At 48.7% G+C, this 10196-nt stretch overlaps 1 protein-coding gene across 1 annotated transcript in view; it reads right to left on the bottom strand.

Moving 5' to 3' along the window:
* LOC102197267 (calcium/calmodulin-dependent protein kinase type II delta chain-like) overlaps positions 1-10196 on the bottom strand; it is a 69820-nt gene that overhangs the window by 34093 nt on the left and 25531 nt on the right. Inside the window, exons 3-5 of the mRNA XM_013916024.1 lie at positions 4577-4636; positions 3187-3241; positions 397-462 (exon numbers count right to left, since the gene is read on the bottom strand). Of these exons, the coding sequence (XP_013771478.1) occupies positions 397-462; positions 3187-3241; positions 4577-4636 (181 nt within the window). The remainder of the gene's footprint in view (positions 1-396; positions 463-3186; positions 3242-4576; positions 4637-10196) is intronic.

The raw sequence follows: 10196 nt of genomic DNA, 5'->3' as shown, positions 1-10196 counted from the left end.
ATGAGAGGTTTTTGGACAAAGTGTGTGTTCTCCGTTCTTTGAGCACCGGCACCGTTTCAAAAGTACCGGTTTGGCACCGGTATCAGATAAAACCTAAACGATACCCATCCCTACTCTGGATTATTTGCTTTATGGGTGATTTTTAATAAGCAGAACAGAAGCTGAGGAAGGAGCCTCCTCATAAAGGGACAGAGAAAAGGTACAGAGGGTTTGGGCACAGAAGGCATAGATGCATACGTGAGGCATGATAAGCTTTGCAAACATCCACTGTGATCAGCTGTCATTGTGTGTCTGCTCTAGTTCACTGTGGCTGCATGAATACGCCTTTGCTGCCGAGGGAGAGCGAGTCACATGACACGTCTACAGTAACGCAGAAAGGAAAGAGCTCACACTGACCTGGCATCAGCTTCACTGTAGTACTCCCTGGCAACGATGTCCTCGAACAGCTCGCCACCAGTGACTCTGGGAACGAACACAGCGAAACAAAAAAGCAGAAAGAAGCTGATTTCACTTCATTTGCAGGGGGAATGTGTGGCTCCAGCACACGTACAGCACTGGTCCCATTCAGACTGGTTTGTTGAAGTTACTGCTGGTCACAGAGACGTCAGCTCTTTAAAGTGGCTACAGCTACATGTGTCCCACACGTTAGAGCAGAAACTCCATCCCTCTGTGGGCCCAGCTGGGGACACGAGGAGGAAAACCCTGATCCCAGCAGATGCAGCCAGGCAACAATATTACCGTTTCAGCTGGAGGGGAATTCCTTCCAGCTGAAAACGTTTCCATGACTCAAGTCAGATTTTCCAAGTAACACAGATCAAATCAAGTGGCACTAACAACTGAATCAGGTTGCAGCTGAGTCTGGAGATGTTCAAAGACGATGTTAAGCCCAGTAAATCAGCTAAATGCCCTCTAACAACTTGATGGTGCTGCAGCCATGCCCTCTCTGATCCAGGGTTTGTGCTTTAACCCACTGCGAGAGTCTCCCGGCATCCATACTGGCAATGATTCAATGAAGGGAAAAGAGGAGATGCTCGTGGCCAGGAAGCAGACACTCCTCTGATCTTATTATTGCTCGTCGAGTTTAGAAAGCCATTTCCTTTCTGGCTGCCAGATATGACTGCAAACAACAGCTGATGACACCCAGCAGGGAGGAGGCAGTCACTGAGCAGCGTTGGAGGAAGGATCCTGACTCCTACGAAGGTTTTTTCTCTCCGTTTGGCGTCCGTCCACACTGAGACGCCGTTTCCGGTCAAGGAAAACTCAGCGTTTTCTCCAAAGCGGAAACATTAGAAAACGTCATCTTCGCGTCACAGCGTGGACATCGAACCCGGAGCCTTTTCGAAAAAGATGCCGCACGTCAGTCATGTGGTGCAGTCATGTGACCAATTAACCAAAGATAGCAGAGGGCGTTACACAGCATTGTTCTGTTAAAGCTGCAGAGAGCTGTGCTTCAGTTTTTAACTCTCACTCGCTTCTGTACTCTTGTGTTACTCGCAGCAGCAACTCCTCCTCATTGTGAGTCCATTTGAAAAACTCGCTGCTTTTCCTCGTCATTCTGCCGCCACGCTTCAAAGAGCCGGAGAGTAAACAAGCAGCAGACAGAAATGAGGCAGGCCGTCAGCGTTTACGGCCGTTTCAATGTGGACGCACAACTTTGGCGAGAGTGGGAAGGAGAAACTCCCTTTTAACAGGAAGAAACCTCAGGGAGGGGCGGGGCCATCTGCTGTGATTGGTTGGGAGAATTAAAGATTGTTGCAGAATTAAAACGGACTTTCTGCACATCGATAGCTTCATTTGAGCTCTTGGTGCCTTACTGAGTCCAAACTGTGAAACGGAGAACAGCCTGCTGCCAGACGGGAAGCTGACTTCACCAAGACAACAGCACAGCCACAAACTGCTGAGCAGCTGAAATCACATATACAGCCAGAAAGCATCTGGCTTTAAAAGCTACACCAGATCTCTGCGATGTCTGTTAAAACTGGAGGTGCAGTCGTGACTCTGGTGCAAAATGCTGGCAGCACCTATGGATGAAGGTGGCAGCTCTGTAGGGCTCTCACGCTCTTTCAGGACCTTGACCCTCAACAAGTTTGTCTGTGGCATCAATCTGAAGACCCACGTTGCCTCCTTCTGGAGTGACACCCAACCACGTGAACACGATGACTCCAGAGCCTCACAGGATTTTCACATTGACACCAGAGCTGCTCTACAATAAGTATTTTGTAGACTGATACTGAATTGGTACAACCTCTCCTCCCAGTGATGGAGCAACGTAGCATCTTTATAAATGATCTGTTTTTAAAGAGATATATGAAGCAACAGCACCCGTATCGCTCATATCTCACACACTGAATATGAGCTGTCAGCATAAGAAAGAAAAGCAGCTTTAACCCATCCGACTCAGGCCGGATACTCAGGGAAACTGGGTGGTAAAAAAGACGTTCAGCAGATGGCTCTGGAACAGATACCTGCCATCTGTGTGAGCCAGCAGTAATCTCAGCGTGTTTATATGGATGCAGGAGTATAGGATGTGCCTGAGCAGATGGAGTAAAGTAGGGCTGGGCGATATATCGAGTTTTTTAAAAATATCGAGATATTTTCATACGAGATATAAGATGTGACCATATCCTTTATATCGATATAGTCTATGTTACGTTATAATTATAGTTGTGGAGCCGCAGGTTTGCCTCTCTTTCGTCCACTTTTGTCTTTACGACGTTACTCGGCCTCGCCTCTCCTTCACTGAACACAACTCCCCCTCCTCCCCCATCGCTTCACCTGCAGGCAGTGAGCAGATGGACACGGCAAATCTCCGTTAATGAGTTACTGCGCATCGCCCCGTGCGTGGGGCTGGACGGTGGCAGCGTGTTAGCTAGCTAACCACGCTAACGAGCTAACCACGCTAACGCCATGCAGCCCAGAGGGGCTGCACGGACTAAAATCCTTTCATTTTCTCAAAAGTTGGGTATATCGCCCAGCCCTAGAGTAAAGCAACACGCTGCATTTATGCTCCCCAGATGCCTCGGCGGCGGTGCCTCGGCGGCGGTGCCTCGGCGGCGGTGCCTCGGCGGCGGTGCATGGGACAGCGGCGAGGTTACCCGTCTTGTGTGGATGTGGGTGTGGTCTGCGCAGTCACACGTGTTTCGTGGTGCATTAGTGGAACATGTAACAATCAAAGGCAGCACTTACAAGTCAAAGACCAGATAGTGGAATCCTTCCTCTGATATGCTGTCGTGCAGCCGCACTGTGGGAGAAGGAGGGGAAAATTACGTTTTCATTGTTGCCCCGGCACCACGTGACCAGCAGCTGATGAGGACGGCGTTTTTCTACTGCAGATCTGCACGTGTGCAGAGATCTGCAGCAGCAATTTAAACACAGTTCATTTTACCTGTGGACCTGTGGAAACAGTCTTTACAAGTAACTGCAGACGATTTATTCATTACCCTGAAAACACATCGAGAACTCTTCACGTCTAATTCTGCCTGATTGATGTTGGGCTTGAACTCGGCAAACAACAGGTCACATGCTGGTTTCATGCTCCACATGTAAGACACGTTTGCTGTGACCAATAATGGACTTTATCAAAGACTCCTCTAACAGCGGCGCTCACGAAAGCTCAGACAGTCCAACATACGAGTGGATGAAGAGGCCAAAGGGAACGCTCTCGCTGTGGGGATCTTTGGCATTTCCATCAGCTCCTCTCATGGCCGACATCAGAGATCCGTCACTGCAATGAGCTTGCAGGAGCTGGATGCTGCTGGGACGATACTGGTAAGAGGCGGGCCAAGTGTACGGTTACCTGTTCAAACTTGATCTTAATCAGCTGCCTTTTGTTTGCTAAGGATCAAACAAATATGGACACATTGTAAATCTAACAGCACGATCTCTAAAATAACTGCTCATAATTACTCTTTTCATTTCTGTGTTCACATATATTTAGTGTCCAGACACGATTTAGACATCGTATAAATGACTAAGAGCTGAGCTCATGTTATTGACACAACAGAGCACATTACATAGATACAGCAGCTTTCTTCTGTAACCTGTAAGTTCAGCCAGCACGTCTGTGCGACACTAAACCACGTTAAAGCAGAATGAAGTCAGCCTTGGTGTCGTGCTGTGAGCAGGGACACAAACCCCATCACTTTCACACTAAACCCTCCAATTTCACGTGTTGCTTAGTCCGATTCAGACAAGCTCACAATAGACCAGCAGACCAAATAACCCCCATCATCCCCTCATTTGTCACTTCCCCCGTCCCTTTCTTTTTTCACTAGAAGGACTGAAAAACAAATGACGGTTTCCACAAAGTCGTTGCTGAGGTGATAATTGCAGGTCTTTGTGGCTCAGAGGGAAAGTATCCTTGTGCTTGTGCTGCAATAAGGGACGGGTGAGTCTGCAGTGGGTAGTTTGGGGAATGAGGCAGTGGGGGTGTGCTCTTGGTGAGCTGCTGCACGGGCGAATATCCTGGCAGAGCTGCTATGAGACGTCGCGGGCAGCCTTTAAAGGCTTTCATGTTCACTGTCGGCAGAAATAAATAAAACTGTAATGTCCTCAGTGAAGCAGGAGCTCTAGTTACCGATGTTGGAGTGCTTCAGCAGGCGGCAGATCCTGGCCTCGCGCTCCAACTTCTGGTGATCTGAAAAACAAAGAGACCATATTTGTGTGAGCCTTTTTCAGACCGGCGTTTACACAAACAGCACCTCCCTCCTGGGAAACGAGGAAATGTGAGCTCTGGCACGTCAAACACAAGCGTGACGCAGCCGTTGGTGCAGAGCGTGTGCGGCGAGTCTATTCTTCGCCTTTCACGGCGCTAAACGAGGCGGACGTGCATCATCTGACAGAAACAGCTGGAAAAGAAGGTTATTACAGATGTTCTCAGGACCAGACAACTAACCACCACGCTCACACTTTTACCCTGTTCTTCATTCCAGTCGTCTTCTTGAAGGCTGTCAATCACAGCCATAATATTAGGCACAGAAGCTTCTCGTTGCCGTGGTCCATCCCAAAAGATCACCAGCCTATCACAGGCTGCCACACGACTCAATGTTTTCACTGGGTCAGTGTGACAGCGCAACAGGAAGGAGCATCAACAAAGCCGCTTCCTGTTAGACACCAGAAGCCGCCTGTATAAGACAAGCTTCGTGTAAGCACGTTACCTGGTTGCATTCGTGTCTTACCTTCAGACAACAGTTCTGACTGTGGCAGAAAGTCCAGAAAGAAACATCAACGTGTCCGTGCTGTCTGTATGAACGCGCAGTTTTAGAGTTCGGGTCATAATTTAGAAGCACTTATGGTTCACAGGCTGATCAGTGTGATAACACACAGAAACATGCACCACATGCAGGATGTTACGCATCCCTATTGCATTTCTAATGGTCCAGATGTTGTTGGTACAGTAGCAGTTTAAGTCCTAAGTGTGATGAAGGCCTGAGCAAAGCGCCATCATCAGATGCAGAAGGCAGGTCGATGTTTGTGTAAAGTTGGTCAGAGGCTTCCTTTGTAAGTGCACATGCAGCATCAGCGTGCTGCCTGCTGTAATTTCCTCCAGGATTAATAAAGTATTCTGATTGAGACTAAACTCTACTCAGCATGAAACCATGTGACATGATACATCCTGTTGAATATGCATCTCCTTCTCTGCTCCTCACCTGGTTTGCTTCTCATCATCCTCACGTGGGAATCGGGCTCAGCTGCAACATGTCTGCAGGGCGCTGGCAGGTCTGACACCATCTTTACTTTGTGCTGATGAGCCATTGTTACTCTGATGAAACCATTAAACTGTGGAAAGGCCCCATTAGGCCATAAGCTTTGACTGGCATGCAGCATGTTTAGTCTGTGACCTTTGGAGGTCCCTGTGAGTAAACACTGCACACACATCGTGCTGTATTTGTGATGGAAAAATGAAGAAAGAGCAGCTGGAGGAGGTAACTGCACATGCAACCACATGCTGTCGTCTATACTCCACACTGATCCGAATCTAGAGACCACAGACTAGTGCAGATGTTGTGTAGCAGCTGCTGTATGTTCCAATCACACCTCAGCTCCTAATCGGACCAATGGGCTGTGCTTTTGCAGGGACCGGTGCTCACTGGGGATGTTCTTGTCCCGACATCACCCACTCTCTCCGTGTGGCTGCACGCCGCTAATCTGTGACGTAACAGGATTAGCAGCATGAGTGCTGCGCTGAGCATCAGCACCTCCGAACACTGGAGGCTCAGTCCTTCTCTTTTTATGTGGACCAATATGAAACAGCTCTTTAATATTAGCACCGATCCATCAATGCCACCGAGTCCAGCTGCCACACGGCCGTGGTCAGGCCGTCACATGGCCAAGAGACGGACAACCTCACTGAGTCACGCCAAAGCCAACGTGGAGAGGTTGGAGTGAGAAAAACATCCAAGTCGACTGAAAGTGTTTAACGTGCAATGGTTCAACGTTCATTTAGCACAATGTGAGGTCTTACGGTGCTGTGACAGCATCTTCAGCTTCCTCATTTCTCAGGGTTTTAGAGATTTGACAGGTTTCCTGTAAAATCACAGAGATATCAGACTTGTGCCCATCATCCTCAGAAACACTGACTGAATTAAGACGTGACTGTCTCCAGCCGGGTGTCAGTTTAGGGCGAGGATGTTGTTGACACAGGGTTGGACAGCTCCTCCTCTGGATACATGAAATCAGCATTTGAACATTTTGGATCCACTCAGGTTCGTCTGAGATCAAAATGTGACGACGAGCTGAACCACGTGTAAGAAACGTGAAGCTGAAAACACACAAACACAACGCGCAGTGTGAAGCAGACACTGATGTCACAGCAGCCTCAGCAGCAACAAACTCAGAACAGGGACGGCTGTTGTCTTGTCCTCATTCACCGTCCACGTTTGCTTGGACGAGCAGACTGACTCTGCTCGGTTCAGCTCCGTAACACACACGAGTGTAAAGTGATGCCTTGGCATGTCCAGTGCTAACAGTGCAGCGCGTGTTGAGTCAATAACAGTTGTACTTGTAATCAAACACGGCGACACAAACAGGTTTGTGCGTCTTCATGTTTACATTTGTCTCCTGGTTGCACCATCAACCTCAGCGATATGCTGGAGCTGCTCATGGAGGCAACGCCGACCCCAAAGCCTCGTCGGTGCACGCTTCCTGTAAGAGCTGCTTCCACCATCAAAGACAAACTCATCCATTCAAAATCACATGTGACTAAGCATGAAGATGGACGTCCTGTACGTCAGTCCTCAGCTCTGTCTGTCTCTGTACCGGTGTTATAAGAGACCACACGAGCTGTAAGAATAAAGCCCTGGAGCCTGTGACAGTGACACTTTTCATGAAATGAACAAAGTTATGAGGCCGCGCTGTGACACTGGCCCATTTACAAACCCTGATGAGCCTCTGAACAGCGTCATCAGGCGCCAGAATGAGGCCGACAGCTATTTTCAGTGTGTCCACTGGATGGAAGGAGCCGCCTCCACAGCTCTGTGAAGCACATCTGGTCCCCAAACAGACGATCGCTGCAGTGAGAGAGCGGGTTGCATCCATGACCTCTGACCTTTCCTCCACAGAGAAACACCTGTGGTTCATTAAATCTCGTCAAAAGACGTGATTACTTATCTTACTTATCTTTGCCCCATGCATTTAGCAAAGAACAAAACAGCAACAGGCCCCTCGGGGGTTACTCCCCCCGAGGAGCCCAGCAGCCTGGGGGAGGGAGCTGCAAATGAAAGAAGGCTTGGGGACAAAGACAAGGCTTCCTCTAAGGAAAGCGTTCTTCACAAAGCATTTCCAGCACATTTCCTGCGTGCACGGCGAGGAGCCCGCACAGGCTCGCCATGAGAACGGCGGCGATACAAAGAGTCGCCGTCAGTGAGCCGATCGTGCGGCTGTCTCAGTCTGCTCCAGTGGCAGATCCTGTAGCAGCGCTCATGATGACCGTGGCTTCATGTCGTGGTGGAGCTGCAGACGCTGCCAGGCTCTCGTGTGCAGGTGTGATTGGAAGCAGTTTAACACAATGACCTGTCACAATGCAGCTGCGTGTGACCGTGTGCTGCACAGAGCCTGCTCGAGTGAGGGGATGAAGCGTTTGGATTTCCCTTAAAGAGCCAGATTTAGGCTGATGTTTCCCACAGTCAGCTCTTAGAAGTCTTATATGGATATTTATGGGTTGCAAAAATGACTTTTCTCAACGTACAATGCAACCTTTCAGACGTTCCTAACACAGCATTGCCAGTACTGGTCACCATACTGGTCCCCAGTGACCCAGCACATTACTGCATGGAGGGTCGAGGCCATGCAGCCCCTCCTGGCACAGAGGGCTTCTCCAGTTATCTGACAGGAGATCCTGTAACTTACAGCACTTCAGGGAAACTTTACTGTTTTCTTTTATTGTGAAAATATTTTGAGGAAAAGCAGATTTTTGCTAGTTGATGTAATCAGCTGTAGTTCTTAGAAAGGTAATCCGAGACCATGTACAGTGACCTCTGACCTGCAGGTCTCCATCCAACCACAGCTGCAGTCTGTCCCCAGTGTGTCAGTATCACCCCACACATGCTGCTGTGAACTCCACACATCTACACTTAAATCAGGGCACCTTTGATTCGCAGCCATCAGGATCATTTTATGTGTCTGTGTTATATTAAACACACACATTAAAAGTGAATCTGTCCATAAACTGCACTCAGCTTACTCCTTCCTCACTGTGAGCATCACTCATTATTAATAAACCAGTAATGAAGGTCAGGGTGTGTTTTATTCCAGTGCATTCTTCTTTAGCAGCGTTTAAATAACCTCGATCAGATTTGATGGTTTTGTTACAGACTTTAAAAAAGTGTTTTTCTTGTTTGATTAAATTGTTCAAATGTAGAAAACAGTGATGTCATGTTCTGTGACCCAGGCACAGAGAGACTTGATGAATTTAGGAATCTCATGATTTAATACAGAAATTTGCAGACTTGCACAGAGATGGTAAGATTATGATGCCTGATAGCGGAGACGAGGACAGAGAGGAAGAGGACAGCAGACGACGAGGACAGAGAGGAAGAGGTTTAAATGCACCGAGGACACAGTCAGAGGGAACTCGGGACACCTGGAGACATGTAGGGATGCAGGGACTCTGAGACGGGGAAGACGTCTCATCGTGACGAGTAAAGGTTATTGCCTGGCTGGCAGCTCTCTGGGTGCTCGGCCCCCCAACGCTCTGATCCTAGGAGCGCCCCTGGCACCAGGTAAGGAAAGCGCTGGCGTCTGTTTTCAGGAACAACTGAGCCTCGGACACCTCGGGCGTGTTAACTTAATGGAAGCTTGTAACAGAGTCGCTGTGCAGCTGTCTACGAGCCGCCACGCTGACTCATAAAAACTGTTTACTGTGCCAACAGTGACGCACATTTGAGTGAGTCACTGTCGGGTGAGTGTGAGAGGGTGGAAGAAGGTCGCAGGTCCACTGCAGAGCACATATTTCTGAGCTAAACATTTACGCGTCGTCCTGCGAGTCTAATTTTCTTTAAAAAGTGTAGACTACGAACAGCATCCTGTCTATGGTCGCACAGCAACAACAAAAGGCCCAAAGCAGGTGGTGAGTGCTGCCAGAGGGTCAAAGGAAGCTCGGCTCAGGGAAGAGAAGAGGAAACCACCACCAGAGGCCTCAGACAACGCGTGGCACGGATAACGTGACCCCATCTTCTGATGAAACATCACTGCTGCTGGTCATCCACCACAGAAGAAGAAAGAACAATCACTGCGTCTGTCTGACTGCAAACAGGTGAACCTGGTCATCAGTCAGCTCTGACCATGTGACCATGAATGACTGATAAACAACATCAGTCAGGAATCAGAGACGAATAAGAACCGTGTGACCCAAGGCTCAGAGTTTCAAGTGCGACAGAAACATCCAACACAATACAGCCCACATCACTGTTCTGATCCAGGGTCAGTTTCCATAATGCACTCGGCTACACTCGGCCTTTCACAGTGACTGTTCAGTCTCACTACGAGGGGAAAGAGTCAGAAGCTTCGACACAGTTTCAGCTGAGAATTCAATTTCTTTCCAATCACCTTTCAATAAAAATGATATTTTTACATTTTCCACCTGTCGGGGAGCTACAGCAGCAAAGACCAGGACAGAGGGGAGTGTGCCTGGTCTACCAACTAACAGATCTATCCAGGGAAACGGATCCTGTGTGTGACGCCACACCAAAACAATGAAA

The sequence above is a fragment of the Pundamilia nyererei genome, unplaced genomic scaffold (assembly GCF_000239375.1).
Source record: "Pundamilia nyererei isolate P.nyererei 1_Seehausen unplaced genomic scaffold, PunNye1.0 scaffold00433, whole genome shotgun sequence".
Lineage (NCBI taxonomy): Eukaryota > Metazoa > Chordata > Actinopteri > Cichliformes > Cichlidae > Pundamilia > Pundamilia nyererei.
The sequence above is the reverse complement of the archived record's forward strand: the minus strand, read 5'-3'. Positions and strand labels throughout refer to the sequence as shown.